The following is a 23,758-nucleotide window of genomic DNA, read 5'->3' on the forward strand; positions in this document are numbered from 1 at the left end:
TGTTATCAACTGGAAAACTTCCTTTTTCAGGTTTCCAGTAAAATGCAGAAAATCCTCATAAAAGCTCCAAATAATTAAATACATTTTCAGGTGTTACTATACTTTAACATGAGTCTCTTTTAAAAACAAAGAGTCGAGTTTAAAGAGTGTACTGTTTACATGGAATGCAAGAAGAAGGGGAAAGTTTGCTTTTCAGCAGACAGTGAGCTGGCAATGCATTTTCTTTGGGTGAAAGGTGGGTTAGTTCTCCTCTGCCTTTGTAGAGGTGTAGAGTATCCAGGTTTCAAGTATTTGGAGTTACTTGCTAGTAACCTACTTGGAGTGGCTTGCAGATTGAGAAAGCATTTTTATTAGTTAAAAATTAGCTTGCTGCTGCTGCTGCTAAGTCACTTCAGTCGTGTCCAACTCTGTGCGACCCCCTAGACGGCAGCCCACCAGGCTCCCCCGTCCATGGGATTTTCCAGGCAAGAGTACTGGAGTGGGGTGCCATTGCCTTCTCCGAAAAATTAGCTTAAGTTAAAACAATTATTATTATTTAAAAATAAGAGTGGAGAAAAACTTAAGATTTTAAGAAATCTGACCATATTTTTTCCACCTTCTTTTGAAACACAGTAACTAAAAACTTTTATAATCGGTAAGTTTAGTCAAGATAAATTTGTTTCCTTGACAGGTTGGTGTTTTTTTATGTATATGTGTGCAAAAAATTGGAATCATTTTAAGACTGCCTTCCATATACAAACTTTTCATTGATGGGAGGCAGTCACTGAAATTAGTAGGTTCTGTACAGTTAGTAGGGTTTAATGCCCCTGTGGGCTAAGATAGACGGAGAAGGCAGTGGCACCCCACCCCAGTACTCTTGCCTGGATAATCCCATGGACAGAGGAGCCTGGTGGGCTACAGTCCTTGGGGCTGCACAGAGTCGGACACAACTGAGTGACTTCACGTTCACTTTTCACTTTCATGCAATGGAGAAGGCAATGGCAACCCACTCCAGTACTCTTGCCTGGAGAATCCCATGGACAGAGGAGCCTGGTGGGCTACAGTCCTTGGGGCCGCACAGAGTCGGACATGACTGAGTGACTTCACTTTCACTTTTCACTTTCATGCAATGGAGAAGGAAATGGCAACCCACTCCTCTGTTCTTGCCTGGAGAATCCCAGGGACAGAGGAGCCTGTTGGGCTGCCGTCTGTGGGGTCACACAGAGTCAGATACGACTGACGCGACTTAGCAGCAGCAGGCTAAGATAGATTGGACAAGAGCTTGGTGTAAGTTTATCAGATTATACTCTGACTCATTTGTATTTTGAAAGGCTGCTTTTAAAAATTCTTTATACTACTGTAACTTGTTCCTATTGACTGAAAAAAAAAAAAAAGATGCATGATGTGAGAATTGAGTTAAGTTTTATTTGGAGCCAAATGAGGACTATGTAGCCCAGAGACAGTTTCTCAGATAACTCTGAGAAAGTTTTTCAGATGGCTCCGAGGAACTGCTCTAAGGAGGTCAGAGGGGAGGTCAGTATACATACGATTTCAGTGAGGGGGACACATGCCATCAAGCACGCATTTTGGCAGAAGGTTGCTACTAGTCACGAGGAGTAGCTGTCTCTGTTAAGGATTTTAGTGCTTTTCTAGATATGACAGTGAGTCTGACATAAGCAATTTGCCTCATAAAATCTCCTCCTAAAAAAATTGTCTAACTCTCTGAGGGCCTGTTCTGCCAGTTTTACCTGGAGCACAGAGTGCCTTACTCCTGACCTTTGCCCTGAATTCCTTTCAGGATGTGTTAAAGGTCAGCAGAGGTCAGCAATGGCAGTGACTAGTGACCTAATTCTTGTAGAGCCAGATGGCGAGTGACAGTTTTTAGTTGGCATTCCTCATAAAATGGAAATTTGAAAGTCCATAGCTATAGAAATTGATTAACTGTCAAATTGATTATTTAATATTTTCAGTAGCAATATTCTTCTAGTATGTTTATAGATTTTGCTCTGCCTAACTGCTAAATGGGCAAATTTGGTTGATAATTATTGTGTCTGTTCATCTTTTAGCATGTGTTATGTTCTAGACTAGGCTGCAGTGTCATCTAAAGGGTTATTGCATTGGTTCATTGAGTCAAAACCTGTGTAAATATTTGCCATTTAATCTTACAGACTTCTTTCTGCTGACTTTTTTTTTTTTTTCCTAAGGTTCCTTGTTCCAATATCAAGTGTTATTTGCAATGACATAACTGCTTACATTTTTGGATTTTTTTTTGGAAGAACTCCGTTAATTAAGGTAATGGGAAAACACCATAAGCAAGCCTTTACCATAACCTAGATGATTAGCTACTGGAAAAAATTCCCAGCAGTTTGGTGCAGTTACATGTTGTTGATTTCTCAGGCATTTTGATTTTCCTTAGCTACCCTTAGCAGCCACAGTGTTGAGGGTGGAAGTCTGCATTTCCCAATGATTCCATCTGGGTTTTTCATCAGCTGTTCTCTTGACTCCTCGTCATTCATCCTCTTCTGTGAAGGCTCATGTCATTTTCCCCTGGCTTCTTTCCCTTGGCTGTCATGTGGTTTTTTTATTCTCCTTGCAACAACCCTCTGAACAGGCCTGTCCATGACTCTGCTTTCCTCTCAAGCCATCTCATTTGTCTCCTCCTTTACTGAGTTGTTTGAAGGTGTATGATATACCAGCATCACATAATCATGTCCGTTTTCAAGACTTGTATACCCAAATTCATTAAAAAAACAATTGAGGTTCTACAATAAAAACCATCGATGAATAATGCAAGTGATAAGGAGAAGTGAAGCTCAGAGACCGGAAAATACACACGAGGAGACCATGTTGTTTTGTGTTAGATTTGGTTCTGTTTGGCTTCCTGGGTGGTACCAGTGGTAAAGAACCCTCCAGCCAATGCAGGAGACTTAAGAGACGAGGGTTCGATCCCTGGGTCAGGAAGATCCCCTGGAGGAGGGCTCGGCAACCCACTCCAGCATTCTTGCCTGGAGAATCCAATGGACAGAGGAGCCTGGTGGGCTACAGTTTGTGGGGTCACAAAGAGGCGGACACGACTGAAGTGACTTAGCACAGCACAGCAGTCAATGGAGGCAAAGAAGGAAGTGAAGTGATTTTTAAGTTCCCGTCTGGGGTAAAAAAAAAAAAAAGAAATCAATTTCTCATATAAAGACAGACCATTTTATAGAACTGGTTGCTTCAGAAAATAAAAGCTTTTCATGTTGGGGCCTAATAAAGGAATTACTTGGTTTATATGTTGGGCCAGGTCTTCTGTGACATTCCCACAAATGCATTAAGTGGCTGTTTGGAAGTTATGACATGAAGGCATTTTTGGAGGAACTGAGACAATTATTTGGATAGAAAACTTGTTTGTTCAGAGTGATGTGAGGATAGTTTATCGTTCCCAGAAGAGTGTGTGGACTGCTTGTCCTTCAAAAACACCTTCCTTAAATGCTTCCCTACATAGGAGTCCAGTACATAGCGTCAAGCTGAGCTGTAGGGACACTGGCCAGCAAATTATATATTTTTAGTTTCTAAAGTTGCTCCAGCACAAGAGTGAGTGGTGAAGTAGTCAAGGATTCTATACCAGCTGAGAAGTTGTTGACTCAGGAGCCTTCAGAGGCTGTAGGAGACTTACTGTTTGATTTTAAGCGTCAGTTTCTAGTGAATTACAAGGCTGAATTAGTTGTATAATGCAGCCAGATGTAATTAAGCAAGTTAACCCTGAAATCAATACGATAGGGTCAATTTAATATGATAAGCTCTCTTTAAAATAATCAGCAGGCACTTTTGAATTTGAGTCAGCTGCTGTTTCATGACAACAATACTGAATTATCCTAAGAGGTGGTGTATACCAGTTGCTCACCTATGATGGAATTGTTGTCAGATTGGTCAAGAAAGGCTTTGTGCTTTGTAAACTTTGGGCTGAGACTTCATGTACTTTAGCATATTACCCATTTCTATGTCAGAATCTTCCCTCTGCTATTTGTTTGGCTTCCGTCCTCACTGATCCACTGAAAGGATTCTTACAGAGTCCACCAGAGTGCTTTCCTGATCATCAGAACCCTGTACCGAGTCCTTATTTTCCAGAGCATCTCAGCAGTTAGCACTGTCTACTCCTAAATCTTTTTCTCCTGCCCCTGCTTCACCAAGTTCAAGACTTTCCTCCGAATTTCTCTCCCTGAATGCTCCAAGGACTAATAAACAATAATTGCAACCTGAAACAAATTGCAAAGGTATACAAAATACCAAAGTGTCCTTAGAAGCACAATATATTTCTTCATAGAGTATGACATATTCTGACCAAAGGAAGGAGGATATGTGCCCACTTGTGGGGCTAATCTGCACCTGGGCTATGGAGTATTTGGCCATTTCAGAAGGAGGTCTGCTGTGAGCACAGCATTTGGGAATATGTGATGGTCTGGGGCTCTGCAGTGTCCATGCGTTGCTGTACTCATCCTACTTTTGATCCATAGTAAGTCAACACAGACCCTGTATACTTAGAATGCCTAGATCTTGGCCTTATTTCAAGAGCTACAGTATTCTGGGAGTTTATATAAGCATGAACATCATGGGACAGTTATTACAGCATAGAGTTTATAGCCCTTTGAGTGATGAAAACAAATTGAGGCAATTTATAGAGACAGATATTCACAATATGTCAGATGTATGAGGGCCTAATATGTGTTAGACTCTACTAGAGAGATTCACACAAATTAAACACAATCATGGACTGAGGGAAAAAGCGTTGCAAAGTCTTTTCAATACGAGAAAAAGGAGAGGTGTACAGGGTATTATGGGAAGTCACTGAACATATGTATCTGTGTTTTGTGAGTGCAGTAACTCTTTTAAATTTTATTTAATATAAAAAATAAATATCTTTTTCAGTTGTCTCCTAAGAAGACTTGGGAAGGATTCATTGGTGGTTTCTTTTCCACAGTTATCTTTGGATTCATTGTGAGTTTTACTCGGATTTTTATTTTATATTTTGAGAAATGGTAGCAAGTTTATTAATCTATTCTAAACCTAAAGGCATTAAACCATAAAATGCTAATAATGTAGTAACTGAAGCCCACTTAACAGAATCCACAGTCATACCTTGGAGATACTGTGGCTTCAGTTCCAGCCCACCACAGTAAAGCAAGTAGTGGGGTTAAAGTGAGTCACATGAATGTTTTATAAAGTGTGTATAAAAGTTACGTTTACATTTTACTGTTAGTCCTTTAAGTGTGGAATCGCATTATAGCTTAAAGAACAATGTACATACCTTAATTTTAAAATACTTTGTAGGCCCCCCACCCCCCAGGAAAAAAAAAAAAAAAAAACCTTCTAACTAACCATCGTCTGAGCCTTCAGTAAGTCATCTTTTTGCTGGTGGAGAACCTTGCCCTGATGGTGATGCTGCTGACTGATCAGGATGGTGGTTGTTAAAGGCTGTGGTGGCTCTGGAAATCTCTTAAAATAAGACAACAGTGAAGTACGCCGTGCTGATTGTCTCTTCTTTCGTGAATGATCTCTCTGTAGCGTGCAATGCTGATAGCATTTTGCCCTCAGCATGACTTCCTTCAGAAGTGGAGTCCGTCTTCTCAAATCCTGCTGCTGCTTTATCAAACAAGGTTATGTCATCGCCTACAGCCTTTGTTGTCATTTCAACAGTCTTCACAGCATCTTCACCAGGAATAGAGCTCCTCTCAAGAAACCACTTTGTTTACTCATTCATCACAAGTGATTCCTCATCCATGGCAGTTGTATAAGGAGATTGCAGCAATTCCCCCCTTATTCAGGCTCCACTTCTCATTGCAGTTCTTTTCCTATTTTACCACATTTGTAGTTACTTCCTCCACGAAAGTCTTGCTGTTGGAAAAATGGTGCTGTTAGGCTTGCTTGAGGCGGGGTTGCCATAAACCTTCAATTTGTTAAAAACACAAAACTTGGGAAGCACAATAAAGCGAGTGCAATAGAACGAGGTATGTCCGTATTCTCTAGCCCAGCAGCTCTCATCCTGGCCTGTATCAAAATCAACTGGGGAGCTTCTGTAACATTCATGTCCCAGCCCTCTGCCAGCTCAATTAACTCCCTCAGCTGATTCTCATACACAGCTAGGCTTGAGACCCTTTGTTGTATTCTGGTAGTTTCTAATAGCTGTGCAGCCTTTGGGGGACACAGATGCTGGGACAGGAGGTGGCTTTGAGTAAAAGCAGAGACTGCAAATGATGTTGAAGAGTTCTGCCTCCTTCACACTTGCCAGCTGCTTCACTTAATGGGTGTTTGTGGCTGTGAGCCCAGTTTACAGAAAAAGTTTGTTAAAAATAATTGATGTTCACTTTTGGCTGTGAATATGGATATTGTTAATGTTTTAAAAAATAGTGTATAATTATGGTTTTTTATTTAGGAATTTAGGTTTTTTATTCAAAGGTGTCTTGTGAGAATCAAGAAAAGGTACAGAAAAATGGCTGGATATAAGATAAATATACCAAAAAATTACTGCCAGGAAGTTTAATTTTTAAGTCATGTCCCTTAACAGTTCTAGAATATATTCTGTAGCCAAATATAGGGTACTTACTAACAACATGGGGCTTTGAGAGGAAGCAAATACACAAATAAATGGAAATGAGCCAGGCTGGATGGGAAAACCATCATAATTCCTTTATCAGTTTAGTTCATTCTCAATGAAAATTCCAGTAGAATTTTAAAAATTATTCCAGTGTTTATTTGGTAGAATGTTGATAGTAATTGATAAATAGGATAATGGAAAGGGACCTGGTCCTATCCAATGTTTATACAGTATGAAGCAAGGATAACTAGAATATTATTAAGTTAAATACTACTACAAGAATCTGGTATAATTAAAGACAATTTAGAAATTCTAAACAGCCATATCACTGGATAGGACCAAGGATAGGACCAAAGAAAATAAAGAGCGATCCTAAAAGAATGTGATGCATGACAAAATAATGAGGGAAATTATATATATATATATATATATATATATTTAATATTGGAGAAGGCAATGGCACCCCACTCCAGTAACTCTTGCTTGGAAAATCCCATGGACGGAGGAGCCTGTTAGGCTCCAACCCATGGGGTCGCTATGAGTCGGACACAACAGAGCGACTTCACTTTTACTTCTCACCTTCATGCACTGGAGAAGGCAATGGCAACCCCCTCCAGTGTTCTTGCCTGGAGAATCCCAGGGACGGGGGAGCCTGGTGGGCTGCCGTCTATGGGGTCGCACAGAGTCGGACACGACGGAAGTGACTTAGCATAGCATAGCATATATTTAATAAGTAATTTTGAGGAAACTGGTTGTTTGGAAGCAAAATCACTCTATATCCATTTGCACTTCTGTTAACCATTCTTGAGCAATATAATGGTGTGAGTGTCACAAAGGAAATGAACTAGCACTTTAAATTTATAATAAGATATTTTGCTTTTATATATCTTCTTCTGTGGCTGAGAACAGATAGCTTTAAAAATTGCAATGATGCGTCCAGAGAAAGAATAATTTAGTAACCATTTTCTGGGTTTTTCACCTGTGCTGTTTTCTTAGCAATTTTGAATTACTGGTTATTTTTTATTGATGAAATTAATATAACCTTTATGTAAGAAGCTTCAGCCCTGTACTGTCCCATATCTTTATAATTCTTAGCTTCTGTTGACATTAAGTACGTTTTTAAAAAAAAGTACAACCTTGCTATAATGCTTGTTTATATGCTTGTCTAAATGCTCAAATCAATTTTTTATCTTTTTCCCCTTCCCTCTTATTGTCATACTGAGATTATAATAACACTGATTTTCAAAAATTTTTGGTTTCCTGATGGCTTTTCAAAGTCTTTTATTGTGTCGCTTATGATCATTTAACTTTAAATATACATAGCAGAATGAGAATGCAGGAAAACTTGGCATTCTGTTTCTGGCCTTTCTGACACATAACACATATACATTAAAATTTTAGTATGTACATATTTCTGTTTCATTTACTGTTTTATGAATGCTTGCTTTGTCATTTAGGCTGCTTACGTGTTGTCCAAATACCAGTACTTTGTCTGCCCAGTGGAATACCGAAGTGATGTAAACTCCTTCGTTACGGAGTGTGAACCCTCAGAACTTTTTCAGCTTCAGAGTTACTCACTTCCTCCCTTTCTGAAGGCAGTGTTGAGACGGGTAAGTTAAACGTGGGAGGGACCCTCCCTCCCGAAGGTTAAGCTTCCTTTAAAAGTAAAATTAAGATTTTCACAAGAAATCAATTTCTACAGAATTTTTAGCTATAGAATACCAAAATGGTTTCACTGACTGCTTGGCATCAATCGTATATCCTATTCTCTGGGGGTTTCCCCTTCTTGAACATAAAATGAATATTACTATCACAAACTAATTATCCATTAGAAACTTACTTGCCTAATGGTTTGAATACTGGTGGTAGTTTATTTTGTGTTTGTCTTAGAAACATCTTTCAGCATCTTTTAGATTTCTACAAAGCAGTGATAAGTTATAATGAGTTTTATGTGTAACTGGTATAAATGGATTCAATTTAAAACTTTTTTTTTGTGATGCCTCATGGTTTGCTAGCTCTTAATTCCCTGACCAGGAATTGAACCCAGGCCCCAGCAGGGAAAGCACTAAGTCCTAGCCACTGGACCACCTGTTTCAGGGATTCCTTGAAGTATTTTATTATTAACTGAAGTTAATTTTTGAGAAGAAAAGGTTAACCAACAAATTATTTCTCTACTTGAATACTAGATACACTGATTGCGAGAATTTTTTCAGTGTTCAAGCCATCTGTTATCTGCTAGAGAATTCTTTGATTCTGTCAGTCTTTGATTGGGATGAGCCCATTGCTTTGAGAACAAGTCCAAAGATTGGAGTTCTTAGTGATCCTTTGTAAATCACACCCATGATGCACTTTCTCAAATGTGTAATTTCAGTTTGTTTAAAGTGGAATAAGAACTAAGAATTTACAAATAATTTGACTGTAGAATTCTTCTCGATTTTTATGATTTTTTCTCCAAATCTTTTATGATTGTCTTCCTGATGCTCATTTTGTCAGCCTTTTTAAGCATTTTACTTTCAGGTGTTTCCACAGCATTTAACTTAGTTTTAAAAGAAGGATCAACTTTCCCCTCATTTTGTCATATAAGACTAAAGTTAAATAAAATGCACAATCAAAATATATATTATATGATTACAGAAACAACTGTAAAAAACAATTTCAGAGATTAATTGAGTTTTGGTGATCCTGCAACCCAAGTGATGTATAAATCCCTAGACAGATTAGAAAGCAGCCTGTTAGATTTTCGTACACCAGGTGCTTTCAGTATCCTTACAGAGGGAATGGGGCATATAGGCTGAATAAACAAAGGATAGTACGAGCTTACAACATTGATTTTTTTCCTGTGATCTTGAAAATTTGTGAAATTAATAAAAATATGGCATATGCTCTTGACTTCCTGTTTATATCACGGTTCTTAGTTTAGGTGGCATGCTCAGATACATTTCTCATGCAGTTAGCTCCAACCCCTGTCCTTTTTTTTTTTTTTTTTTTTAACCTCTTTAGGAAACAGTGAGCATGTATCCTTTCCAGATACACAGCATTGCTCTTTCCACGTTTGCATCTTTGATTGGTCCATTCGGAGGCTTCTTTGCCAGCGGATTCAAAAGAGCTTTCAAAATCAAGGTATGTGTCTAGATTCTTTGTTAGAGTGTTATAGAATATAATTAGAGCATGTAAGACGGTTGGAATTTGGTTCTCTTTTGGTCTCCCACGTTAAGCCCCTGGGCAAAAGCTTTTCCACCCTGAATGTGTCAGCCTTACAGAGTATCTTCTTTCTTGTTAGGTTTTGGTCGTGCCATGTTAATGCATCTTAAAGTATCACATCACCCTCTCTTCTTGAAATGGCACGTGTCCCTTAATATTGGGACAGACACAGAATCTTGGTCCTGCAGGTGTTCATCCAAGAATCCGGCCACGAATTGTGTTAAGTGTAGTGTCCTGCATGTCCCACGAAGGGACATGCAGGAGAGTCCTGGGATCAGTGACTGTGGATTCTCCAGATCAAGGGGCATCAGACTCTTTCTGTAAAGGCCAAGCCATCTGTTAATAGTAGTGCTGTTGCAAACCACTCAACTCTGAATCCATGGTAGTGAGAGAGTCCCATGGACAAAATATCAATGAATGGGTGTGGCTGTGTTTTAATAAACTTTACTTACAGAAAACAGGCAGTGGGCTGGATTTGGTCTGTGGGACATAGTCTGCTGGTCCCTGTTCCAGATACTTAAAATCAGCCCTGTGTTTTAAGTTAGAATCTCATAAAGTGAAATAATGGCCTATTATCTCAGCTTTCCTCACGTGGCTTCACTAAGACTTGACTGTTGTGCCGTCGGGAGTTAGAGTGGCTTCTGCAGGTGGGGGCAATCTGGGCAGGCTTCTTTGAGGAGGTGATGTTTGAGCAGGGATCTGGGGAAAGGATGACAAGTCCTGCAGAGAAATCGAAGGAAGGGAGTTCCAGGGAAAGCACTGGAGCAGAGGAGCCTTCACAGAGGGAAGGTGAAGAAGAAGAGCATGGCCACGGTAGAGAGTAGATTGGACTACAGAGTGGATGGGGCCAGATCCCAGGGAAATAAGTACCTGAACTCAGAGAGCATTTGCAACGGGGACATCCTACCTTAGGTGCATATAATACACAGAAATGTGCAAGATGTTGTCCGCACTGATGCTCACCACCTACTTGGGGAGATAATTTATATCCACAAAGGGCCACAGCAGTAGCTGTGCAAGACAAGAGGCCTGAAAAGGCTGCAAAGAGTAGAGCAGGGCTGAGTCAGCACGGTTCTCCCGTGCTTGGGTCAGTAGGGGAGAGACGGAAGGAAATGTGTTGGCAAAAAATTAACCCAAGAGTTTTTCGATCATTTTTTCAAAGGGAGAAATGTTATGTTTAGAATGGTATTTTCATTTATTTATTTATTGGATTGCCACTCCAGTATTCTTGCCTGGAGAATCCCATGAACAGAGGAGCCTAGCAGGCTGTGTCCATGGGGTTGCGGAGTATTGTACATGACCGAAGTGACTTGGCACGCGTGCATAATTGCTTTACAGTGTTATGTTAGTTTCTGCTGTGCACCAACGTGAGTCTACTCTATGTATACATATGTCCCTCCCTCTTGAGCTTCCATCCAACCCCCGCCCCCCGCGATCCTACTCCTCAAGGTCATCGCAGAGCATCAAACTGAGCTCCTTGTGGAATACACAGCAGCTTCCCGCTAGCTATTTTATTTGCTTTAATAGTCTCCAGTCCAAGGTTTCTTGTTGAATGATGAGATTTCTTTTCATGTCTGAAATGAAGGTATAATTGCGGTTACATTTTAGAGGTTTTTCAGGTTGCCTGAGTAAATGAGAAGAACAGTTGGTCATTTCCATTTCCTGGGCACTGACACATTTCCATTTCCTGGATAGATCTGTTCAAGGTCAACTTGCAGAGGCTGATTAACGAGTCCCTCCATTTGGCCATTTAATGGACTAACATGTCCCAAATTAATTAGCTGTTTTGATTTTCTTTTGTACCCCAACACTTAAAAAAAAAAGAAGAAGAAATATTCATCACAGTAGTAAAATATTTATTTCAGCATAAGAACTATTAGGATAAACATGAGCTAGAACCAGTTGTACATCTGTCAACAACACTAAAATAGCACCCTCCCAATAGTTGCTGATAAAACAGAAGAGCAGGATATACGATTAGTAATAGCTGACAGCTTTTTTTATTTAGAAAAAGTTTTATTAACTGAAAAAAGTTAGTACTAGATTGATTCAATATTTAAATAGTGTTATTTGAAAGCTTTGGCTTGGGACTTCCTTGGCAGCCCAATGGTTAAGACCCCCCTGCTTCCACTGTAGCGGGTGTGGGTTGGATCCCTAAAAAGGAAGCAGCAACAACATAGAAAGCTGTGGGTCAGTTCAGTAACCATTCCAGCATGATTCTAACATATTCCAAAGGTACGGTTTAAATCTGTTGGATATGTTCTAATAAGTTTGTATTTATGTGTGCTTAGTCACTCAGTAGAGTCTGACTCTTTGCAACCCCATGGACTGTAGCCCGCCAGGTTCCTTTGTCTGTGGGGATTCTCCAAGCAAGAATGCTTACAGTGGGTTGCCATGCTCTCCTCCAGGAGATCGTCCCAACTCAGGGATCGAACCGTCTCCCGCATTGTGGGTGGATTCTTTACTGTCTGAACCACCAGGGAAGCCCTTATATTTAATAGGAAAATCCAATAGTAAAGTATTTTCCTTGAAGTCCATGATGTCAAGGAGACATTTACAGATAGAAATTTTATAGCAGGTGATTTTTGAGAATTTACTAATATGTTTGTTGGTTTTTTTTTCCTGAAGGATTTTGCAAACACCATTCCTGGACATGGCGGGATAATGGACAGATTTGATTGCCAGTACTTGATGGCAACTTTCGTGCATGTGTACATCACAAGTTTTATAAGGTACTTTTAGATTTTTAAAAACTGTTTTGTTAGATGATTTCTCTGAGTTCTCATTCCCATAGGCATTAGTTTGAATTCGTTACTTTTTCTGTCACTGGTATTCCATAATAGTGAAAGGGATGGTGGCTCCTGGCTCCGTGTCACACTGTTGCCTTGGGCTATATGATTAAAATGTAATTATTTTTCTTAGATTTGAACAGCTTAAAAAATAGTATATGTCATAGTCTAATAGGACTGAGTTAAAATTCAGTCAGGGTGGATGCATGGGACTGGGTTTGGAACAGGAGGAGATTTCATTTCTCAACTGTGGACGCTGTGATGGTCAACACTGAGGGTTAAAAAGGAGGACAGAATTCATCCAGCCCACTAGTTACTGCTTGAGTATCTGTTACGTGTTGGGGAATGTTCTCGGCACGGATGTAATAGAGGACAAAACAAACCAGTCCCCGTCTTCAGCTTATTTTCTCGTTGGGGAGTTGGAGGGAGAAGGGGCAGGAGTGGATAACAAATATAGCTTGTTTGGTGGTTGTAAGAGCTATGGAGAAAAAGCAGTCTAGGGGATTTACGGACGTGTACGTGTGTTGAGGGTGGGAGTGGAGAGGTGAGGCAGGGTGATTGGAGAGTGTTGCTGTTTTATATGGGTGCTTTATTCTCATTATTAAACTTTAATGTTTTGGGTCTGCCCTAAAACGCCAGTCTGGGGTGTGAAGGCTAACAACATCAACCACATGCTAACTTTTTTTCTATCATGGTCTCTGCTGGTGTCTGAGCCTAGAAAACCTGTAGTTTTGAATATTTCTGAACCTAGAAAACCTGTTATTTGGAGGCAAACTCATATTTATAGCCCCTAAATACGCATTTTAAATATATACCCATAGTAGTGTGAGCATTTTTGTATTAACCTTTATTTTCCTTGAGCAGTTTTGTTAGGAGTTTATTTCATTAATCTTTTCAAAGAGTCAGATTCTGACTTGAACTTTCTCTGTGGTGTGTTTGTTTTCCATTTCATGATGTCTACTCTCATCTTTCCTTCCTTTATCTTTAAAAAATTTTTATTGGTGTCCAGTTGCTTTACAGCGTTGTTGGTTTCAGGTATACAGCGAAGTGAATCAGGTATACATTTATTCATACGCTTTCAGATTCGTTCCCCATATAGTTTATTATAGAATATTGAGTAGAGTGCCCTGTGTTATAGAGTAGGTCCTAGTTAGTTATCTGTTTTATATATAGCAGTGTGTGCATGTTAATCCCAAACTCCTACTTTATCCCCTGCCTCCAGCATTTCCCTTTTGGTAAACATAAGTTTGTTTTCAAAATCTGTGAGTGTTTCTGTTTTGTAAATAAGTTCATTTGTATCATTTTTAAAAATTAGATTTCCCATATGAGGAATACCACGGTATTTGACTGACTTCACATAGTATGATAATCTCTAGGTCCATCTGTGTTGTTGCAAATGGCATTATTTTCTTCTACTTTATGACTCATATTCCATTGTATATCTGTACCACATCTTCTTTATCCATTCCTCTTTTGATGGACATTTGTAAATTGTGCTGCAGTGAACATTGGGGTGCATGTATCTTTTTGAATTACAGTTTTCTCTGGATATATACCCATGAGTGGGATTGCTGGATCATATGGTGGCTCTACTTTTAGTTTTTTAAAGAATCTGCATCCTGTTCTCCATAGTGGTTGTACCAATTTACATTCCCACCAACACTCTCTCCGGTATTTATTGTTTGTAGATTTTTTGGTGATGGGCTTTCTGACAGGTGTGGGGTGATACCTTATTGTAGTTTTGATTTGCATTTCTCAGATAATTAGTGATGTTAAGCATCTTTTCATGTGCTTTTTGGCCATCTGTATGTCTTCTTTGAAGAAAGAACTATTTAGATCTTCCGCCCATTTTTTGATTGGGTTGTTTCTTTCTCTTTTTTTTTGACATAGAGCTGCATGAGCTGTTTGTTTATTTTGGAGACTAGTCCCTTGCCAGTCGCTTTGTCTGCACACGTTTTCTCCCATTCTGTGGGTTGTCTTTTTGTTTTGTTCGTGGTTTACTTTGCTGTGCAAAAGCTTTTAAGCATAATTAGTTCCCATTTGCTTATTTTTGTTTCTATTTTCAATAGTCTAGGAGGTGGATCCAAAAAGATCTTGCTGCAGTTTATGTCAAAGACTGTTTTGCCTATGTTTTCCTGTAAGAGTTTTTATGGTGTCTAGCCTTACATTTAGGTCTTTGATCCATTTATTTTTGTGTGTGTGTTAGAGAATGTTCTAATTTCACCCTTTTACATGTAGTTGTCCAGTTTTCCCAGCACCACTTATTGAAGAGACTGTCTTTTCTCCATTGGATATTCTTGCCTCCTTTGTGATAGATTAGGTGCCCATGGGTGCATGGGTTTATTTCTGAGTTTTCTATCGGTTCCATTTCTGTTTTTGTGTTATCTTCCTTAAGTTTGAATTTTCTGTTCCTTTTCCAGCTTCTTGAGATAAAGCTTAGGTTACTGATTTTCAGGTTTCTTGTCTAATACGTTCATCTAACACTACATATTTCTTATTAACTACTGCTTTTTGAGTGCTCTTTTTAATACTCTTTAAGTACTGTCATCCCACATTTGTATTTTCATTATTCAGCTACAAATATTTTTTGATCTCCAGTATTATATCTTCTTTGACATGGAATTATTTACAAGTTCATTGATTCACTTTCAAAGAAATGGAGATTTCTCATTCTCCTTTATTGATTTTTGCTTTAATTCTGTGACCAGAAAACATACTCTGTTATTTCACTGAGACTTGCTCTGTGCTCAAGCACATGGTCTACTCAGATACACATTCCACGTGTGCATGAGATGAGACAAGTGCTGCAAGTCCACTGGGGGGGTTCAGCTAAGTCTCTGTACTGATTTTTTGGTTTGGTTTTCCATCTGCTTGCTCCGTCAGTTATGAAGAGAGCTTTGTCAGAATCTCCCAGTTTTTGCTTTATAGATATTGAGGTTGTGTTAGCTGTATACAGTATATACACTGTTGAATCACTCCTAATGTCATATAATATTCATCTTTATATACTACCTGTTTAAAGCTTATTTTGTGGAAGATAAGTATAGCAACATCAGCCTACTTTTGATTAATGTTTGCATAGTATTTCTTTGTCTGTCCTTTTATATCTTGTGTGCCTTTTCCCTTATATTTATAGTGTGTTTTTCTTCTCACAAGTGTATAGCTGGATTTTGTTTGTTTTTATAACCCAGTTGACAGTCTTTGTCTTTTTAATTGGAGTATTTAATTGCCGAGGTCCAGCCCTGGCTGATCCAGGGTATTCGAAGGGGAGACGGCGTTGGCGACCTATTCAAATGTTAATTAGAGATATAAAGAGTAATTGAATGAGGATAGCTCAGTAGGAAAATTCAGTGGAGAAAAGAAGCTGAGTAGCTTGGTTTACGCGGAAAATCAATATAACCCGTGACACCAGGTTAGCTCTGACCATGGAGGCCGCAGGCGCCCTCTCGAATAGCGGAAGGTGCCCCACCTTAGACACCTTCTCGAGTGGGTCTTAGAAGCCCAGGCAAATAAATGGTCGCAGAGGATATCCGCGCTCCAGATGGAGACTCAGCTGGAAATTGAGGGGAAGAATGACATGGGGAGACCAAGCTTTGGTGAGCAAGGCCCGTAGCTTTATTCTCAACAGGGGCTTATATACCCTAAATTACACATAGAGGATAATAGGGGATGCAAAGTCAGCAGTCTTTGATCCTTATCAAAAACCAGGGTTTCTTTCCTGCAAATTTATCGTATACAAATGGTTTAGGTGATTTATATCATCTTCTGGCCAGAAGGCCTATTAACATTTTATGACTCTTGACAAAGACTTATCAACCGTAAGACTTATTTTCTCTAAGAGTAATTATTTTAAGGTTTGGCGCCATCTTCTGAAGATAAAATTGCATTCCTATAGGGCGGATGTGTAATGGGTTTACAACAAAGGGAAAGAATTTATTACCTTAAGGGTCTAAAGTTACTAACACCAAGGCCACTACTTATTTTTTCTACATACCAACTATATTAATTAATACACATTCAAGAATACAATTCAGGGGATGTGAAAACTTGGCAACAAGCATTGGCTCATCAATGAAATCTTTTACTAGTTTTATTCTGACAGTTTCTAACTCTCTGAGAGGCTCTAAGCTATTTGAATATCTTAAGCTTCCCGTGCCTCTCGAGGCTGGGAGACTGTAAACAATCGTATGCATAGCTGTAGGAGTCCGGGTAAACTTGTCAGGCGAGTTAGAGAGCCATCTGAGGGGTTTGGATTTAAACACTCCTAATTGCCCAGGAACTTTTATTAATTGGAGCTGTAAGTTAACTCTTTGACAGAGAGAGCGAGATGGTGGTGGGGGACAGCCCCCAGTAAAGTCAGAGGTGAGAGCACAAAGCAATAAAGTAGGCAGACTCTGGTTTTTTGGGGGTAGATGCTCGAGAATATCCGGGGGGACTCCTGAGGCTCGATCCCGCCTTTGCGTATGCCGAGCCTCCTTCCTCATGACCTTTGTCACGAGTGGAATGCCTCACCAGCTCCCGGCATTTAATCCATTTGCATATGACTTATTCACTGATCTATTTGAGTATTAGTAATTACTGATTAAATCCTTAGAACTCTTTCTTTTCCGAAGATGGTCAGCTTTTAGAGTGTTAACACATACTTCTTTTGCTTTTTGATCTGCTGTTCTCTCAGTAGGAAAAAGTCATGCTGAGCCTGGTTGTCCTCCATTTGAAAGTAAATATTTAGATGATTAGAAATACAGTGCTAGAGCCAGTGTGCAGCTAGCTGGGAGCACCTGCTGACAGTTTTGCATTTAGCTGAACTTGCTAGAACAGCCTTCCCTTTCTCTGGGGGCCCCTACTCTGGGTTTATGTTATGAAGTTGCTGAGTCTTGTGAAGAAATATAAGACGAGCTGTGTCTTGATGTGAGTAGACTGTGGTTGTGGTAGACTTATGGCTTCAGGGTTTTGGGAAATGATTTGAGCCTCGTGCACAAAGATGTGACCTAGGAGACAGCTAATTCATGCTATTGTGCAGTTTTCTGAATCTAAGATTTTCTCTGTGATACCACCCTACAGCAAATATTTCTTTGTTGCTGTGTTTTCTACTTCTTATAATTCCATCTGAACTGAAGTTGTTTAGTCACTAAGTCATGTCCGACTCTTTTGGGACTCCACGGACTGTCGCCCACCAGGCTCCTTGGTCCATGCAATTCTCAGGCAAGAATACTAGAGTGGGTTGCCATTTCCTTCTCCAGGGGATCTTCCTGACCCAAGGATGGAACCTGAGTCTCCTGCATTGGTAGGTGGATCCTTTACCACTGAGCCACCAGGGAAGCCCTTGAACTGAAGAGTCCTTATCATAAGTCATAAATTTAATTACCTGTGTAAATGTCTTTCTCAGAATTCTGTGCCATTCTCCATCTATTACTTGTGTCTTGCTTATTTTTCCCATTGGATTTCCTGAAAAGTAAACCTACTCTGCTTTTCCTGTTCAAGTGGATTGTAGGAATTGCAAAGAATAGTACGTATGCATTACGGTCTGAATGAGGTGCATTCTGAATTTGACAAAATAGCACTTTGGCAGTGTAAGTACAGAAAGTGATCTGTAGCTTACAGATGGATTGAGTGCTAGTCCAAAAGGTAGGAAATTGCACTCCCCTGCCTGTCACAGCGTCTCAGGATAGAACAGTGTGAAGTCCTGGTTGAGACCTTTTCTGACTCAGAGTGTACCAGGGGAGGGTGTAGAGAGAAGGGCTGGTGTAGGGATGCTGGAGAAGCCTAGGGAGAGGCCCCTGCATGTTACCTGGTGGAGAGCAGTCACAGCCCAGTGGATACTTAACGCTGCCTGGGCTTATTTCCTCCCCACTGGGAGTGGGACTGCTGGGTAAGGTGGATAAGGCAGGCAGGGTTCTCCAGCTCCCTGTCCTCCTTTCAGCTAAAGCAGGGTGGGTGCGAGTGTGGATGTTCAGTCATGTCCACCTCTTTATGACCCCATGGACTGTAGCCTGCCAGGCTCCTCTGTCCATGAAATTTTCCAGGTAAGAATACTCCAGTGGGTTGCCATTTCCTACTCCAAGGCACCTTTGCAACTCAGTGATCGAACTGGCGTCTCTAGCAACTCCTGCATTGGCAGGCAGATTCTTTACCACCGGCACCACAGCTGAAGCAGAGCCCCTTTTATTTTGTTTCTATTGTTGGGGTTTACCCAAGACCTTCTTTGAACAAAGGCTGTTGTTCCCACTGTAGATCCCAGGTGGCGGCTTCAGTGCAGGCTCAGGACTATGTGTATTCTTTCAACAAAACACCTTCTTTGTCTGACGTTTCTTTGAAGCAAAAATATTTATATTATTTTCATGTTCTCTTCTAGTTTATCTTCATCCACCAGGAACTGTGCTCCTTTTCTTACAGAATGGTTTCTGTGTCTTGTCCAGTCTCAGGTTTTGTTATCAACCTTCGCTTCTAACTCAGGTTGCCCTTTTGAGAAGTTGTGTGGAACGTTTAGATCTGCACCCCATCAATGCCTCGTATTGACCCTGTCTTCTGTGTTTGTGCATTTCTCCCACATCTACCCTGCACGCCTTTCAGTGGAGAGTTAGGTTTTTTTCCCCCCTCTGACGCTAACATTAAAGTGAGCTCTGAGTAAGAGCTGTTTCAGTTCTGTTAAGATTGATCCTTTGCACTTAAATGCATGACTTATTTTATCTTTCAAAAATACTTATTTGTGGCGTTGGGTCTTTGTTGCTGTGTCCGGGCTTTCTCTAGTTGTGGTGCGTGGGCTTCTCATTGTGGTGTCTTGTTGCAGAGCACAGGCTCTAGAGTGCACAGGCTCAGTATTTGTGGCGCACAGCCTTTACCTGCTCCTTGGCATGTGCGATCTTCCCAGATCAGGGATCAAAACCGTTTCCCCTGCATTGGCAGGCGGATCCTATCCATTGTACCACCAAAAGGGAAAGTGTTAGTCACTCAGTTGTGTCTGACTCTTTGCGACCCCATGGACTGTAGCCTGCCAGGCTCCTCTGTCCATAGAATCTGGAATACTGGAGTGGGGAGCCATTCCTTTCTCCAGAGGATCTTTCCAACCCACGGATCAAACCCAGGCCTCCTGCATTGTAGGCAGATTCTGTACTGTCTGAGCCGCTATTGTGCCACCAGGCAAGTCCTAAAGGCATGGTTTATTTTAAACACAAGTCTATGCTGCCTTCAGCTCTCTCAAAATAGTGTGAACTTTGTCTTTTCTGCTGTTACCAGGGGTCCGAATCCCAGCAAAGTGCTGCAGCAGCTGTTGGTGCTTCAACCAGAACAGCAGTTAAATATCTATAAAACACTGAAGACTCATCTCACTGAGAAGGGGATACTACAGCCCACCTTGAAGGTATAATTGGAGCCAGAGAGGGATGGACTAACAATAAAGAATTCTCCAGGAAAGCACTGACAGATGACATTTTTCTAATTGTACAGAGACACAATTGAAAATGCAATGGATTGAAGTTTTACAGACATGAATGTTTCCTCTCTGAAGTTACTGTGAATATTTAACACTTTCTTGATCTAAGTTATGAAATAAGTAGCAAATGGAGGGCAAAATGTCTTGTACTTTTTCTAAAGTGTATTTTCTGATGTTAACTTCCTTCCCATTACTTGCTCGGTTTCGTCACTTAAAAGACTTGTATTTTAAAGAGTCACACACGATGAAATGAGTACATTGAGGATGTCTTGAGGTTGCACCTGGCGGTGTGCCCTTTCCACAAATATTTACCTTTGTAGTCGGAGCCGTTCTTCACTTTCAGCAAAACGTTTTATGTAAGGCACAATAGGAAGGTAGTTCTCCTCCACTTCCTCCTCTTTCAGTCTGAAGTATTTTCTGAAGGGCTGATTTGGATCCAAAAAAAGAATAACTGTCCACTTTTCAAAGAAGTAATTATTTGCCAGGGGAAAACATTCCACTTTTAGGTAGGTTCGAAACTCAAGAGAGAGGGGCTGAAGTTTCTACCACGATTGGTTTGCTCGAAAGAGCCGACATCAGACTACTTTGATAAAATGGTTTGGAAAAAAACAAGATCTTCTCAAAAGCTTTCAAGAGAAATGGGAGAATTCCGCTGGGAAGAACGGATGTGCGCGTGCTCCACCCATCATCTCAACAGACCGGCCGTCAGGAGGCAGCACTGGAGGATGGCACGCGCACAGCCGCCTCTTGGTTGACTTCTCTGCCTTCGTTTCCCTGTGAGCTGGTCTCCGTAAGTTCTGTACCCACGGACATCAGCATATAAGGTAGTGAGGAGGGGTGGTGACTGAGGCAGAGCAGGGGGTGCTCTGCTCTGGAGAGCAACGCCCCCCTCCCCGCCTCACCCCACCAAGATGCAGCTCCACACGCCTGGGTCCCAGGTGCCTGGCTCCTGGTTCCCGTGCAGCCCACCGGACACTCCCCTGGGACGAAGCGAGATCTGCCTGGAAACCCCACCCCAGACAGGCTCCATGGTAGCAGCTAATTTTTGTCACGTTCCTCTTTCACATCATGTCACAAAACCCGAAGTCATCAGCTGGTGTTTCTTCCTTCCAACAACGAAAATCAGGCGGAAGTGATTCCCACCAAGAACAAAAAGCACACGAATGCCAAACCTTCCCTTTGGGGGACTGGACACTGTAACCAGAGGAGAATACATTTCTTCTCAGTGGATGTCAATAATCTACTGTTGCTGTGTGCTCACTACAACCGTATTTATTGTATTGAACGGTCAGCACAAAACCTTCAAAAATTGCCTAGTGCCCCTTGGCTAAATGTTTGGAGAGAAGTTGATATATTTTAAAGAATGTTTTGTTAATGAAAAGGGTACATATTTTTGTTTAAATAAGAAACAAATTTCAATTATTTTATATTTCTGTTCTACAACTCTACTTAAAATAAAAAAATTGCAGATATGCCTGGGTTCCACAGATGTAAACTAGCAGCCTTATCACGTGTACCGCATGATTGTGGTGGATATAGTTAAACTTAGTCCCAAGAGTCTAATGTCTTGGTTTGGCATGCACTTAGTCAGTTCATCACCACTGAATGTGTGCAGTCAGCCTTATTCCACACTATTCCATAAACACCTAGAATTGGCCCTGGAAATGTTATTACAGAAGGAAGTGATCATTTTTAAAATCAAGCTACCTTCAGGTTAATTTTCAACATCGCTTTTTTTTTTTTTTTGCTTTTTTTTACTTGCTGCATTAAAAGCCCCAAATGTGGATCATAAGAGAATTTTACTTACCAAAGTTTAAAAAATATTGTAATAGGAACTTCTGTTGAAAACTTGGCGATTTGCACAATAAGAACTTCTTGGAGAAAATGCAGTTCCCTCTGCATTTTTCTTTAGTGATGAGTGAAGTATGGCAATATAGAATTATGAGAGCATTACTGAATACATGTATTATAAAATTGATACTATTATAAACAAAATCTGAAGCTAGAAATATTTGGGGTCACAGTAATAGCTATCCTCAAATATACTTTTAGAGTTGGGTGTATATTATTCTATATGTAAAAAAAATTCTTAATTTTAACAGAGCTCTAAAGATTGACCTTTTTAGTGTACTTTTATAGCATGTATATTAAAATAGAATATATTTTAGCAAGAATAAAGTTTGGCAAAGATTGCCATAAAACCCTGACTTTGATCACTTTTGTATTTGCACTCTGAAGAGGGTTTAAATTCCAGTGTAGCAAATGTGATGGCAGAAAAAATGGAAGACTACGAACTTCCTTTATAGTAATGGCTAAGTGTTCCAGTCTGCTGTTGGGAGAGGTACTCTGAGGGTCCTGACTGTTCAGTACAGATGTTTCCTCAGTGCTTTTCCCCTCGTGGTGATGGGTATACATTTACTGTCTGAGAATAAAAAACTACACATACACCCCCTTTTATTTTTATAGTATCTCTTCATTTGTAATTTGGTTTGAACAAAGAACATGTCACCTATCAGGGGAAAAGAAAAAGTAAAATCAGTGTATACCTACTGTATATGGCTGGAAGATAGCTTATGATATGTGTCAATCCATTCTCTGAACCTCTTACTCAGACAGGAAAATAAACAAATCACATTTGAACTCTGTTGTGCGTTCTCTCTTTGGAGAAACATTTCATTCAGCAAGTACAGAAACAGTGTATACTCCGTCACCAACACCTACAGTGACATCTTCAGGGCAGGGGAGTAAATAAGCTCGGCTGATCATTAAACATGGTTGTTGAGAGGTGATATCCTCTTGATAGAAAGAGGACCGAATGTCTTGGGTATGTCTTAGTTTTTAATTGCTATTTATTTTTGTGAATTTTTATTCATCATCACTAGAGCTCTAAGCTGCATGGACAGTGAGTGGTGTCTGTCTTGATGGCCACTGTGTTCCCAGGGTCTGGCTCAATGCTGGCATCTCCCCAGGTCCTCAAGCTTCTGATCAAATAACTGGTTTGGAGTCTGAAGACCCAGCTCTGCACATCCCTGTTTGTGTCTCTTGAACAGCCCCTCCACACTCATCCCCGTGTTTATTTAGTGTGACTCTAAGATGGGCTTCATTACTCTTAGTTCTTATGGTTAGGTTAAAGGTCAAGTGAAAACTCCTGTGAATATGTTGTGATTTGGGTTCAGCATAAAGGAGCTGATCCTTGGTGTCCTTCCTTCTTCCTCTCTGCTCCTCTCCTGTTGCCCATCTCCGCTGGGCAGTGACTGGTAGGACTGAACAGAATGGGGTCCACATGTCTGGTCACATCTGGTTTAGGTAGTTTTAATGTAAGTGGGAAGATTCCCTTGGAGGAGGGCATGGCAACCCACTTCAGTATTCTTGCCAGGAAAATGCCATGGACAGAGGAGCCTGGTGGGCTCCAGTCCATAGGGGTGCAGAGTTGGCCAAGACTGAGTGACTTAGCAATGTAAGTGCTCCTTGAATGGACACCATCATTCTGACCTCCACGGATGAGCTGTCTGCCCTGCAGAGAGTCCACAGCCAGTTCTCCTTACCAGCTCTGAAACTTAGAGTTTAAAATTCACTCCCTGAGGAGTGGCTGTATTTGGGAATCTTCATGCAGTGGCTGCAAATAAAGGCAGATCTAGACAATTTAACCAAAATCAAAAGCCTGTCTTACCTTAATCCCATTGTCTTCCTTTTCCTGCACAGAAGGGGAGAATATTCTTGAAACATCAGATAACAAGGAGAGTCGTTTAGTACGGGCTGATGAGTCGAATGTTATCTGTTGATGGCAAA

General features: G+C 40.5%; 1 protein-coding gene across 1 annotated transcript in view; it reads left to right on the forward strand.

Moving 5' to 3' along the window:
• Positions 1-22,609, forward strand: part of CDS1 (CDP-diacylglycerol synthase 1) — an 81,262-nt gene extending 58,653 nt beyond the window's left edge. Inside the window, exons 8-13 of the mRNA XM_070791720.1 lie at positions 2,184-2,271; positions 4,885-4,953; positions 8,008-8,160; positions 9,551-9,670; positions 12,380-12,483; positions 19,774-22,609. Of these exons, the coding sequence (XP_070647821.1) occupies positions 2,184-2,271; positions 4,885-4,953; positions 8,008-8,160; positions 9,551-9,670; positions 12,380-12,483; positions 19,774-19,903 (664 nt within the window). The 3' untranslated portion in view covers positions 19,904-22,609. The remainder of the gene's footprint in view (positions 1-2,183; positions 2,272-4,884; positions 4,954-8,007; positions 8,161-9,550; positions 9,671-12,379; positions 12,484-19,773) is intronic.
• The last annotated feature ends 1,149 nt before the right edge of the window (positions 22,610-23,758 follow it).

Source organism: Bos indicus, chromosome 6, assembly GCF_029378745.1.
Source record: "Bos indicus isolate NIAB-ARS_2022 breed Sahiwal x Tharparkar chromosome 6, NIAB-ARS_B.indTharparkar_mat_pri_1.0, whole genome shotgun sequence".
In the NCBI taxonomy this organism is placed as follows: domain Eukaryota; kingdom Metazoa; phylum Chordata; class Mammalia; order Artiodactyla; family Bovidae; genus Bos; species Bos indicus.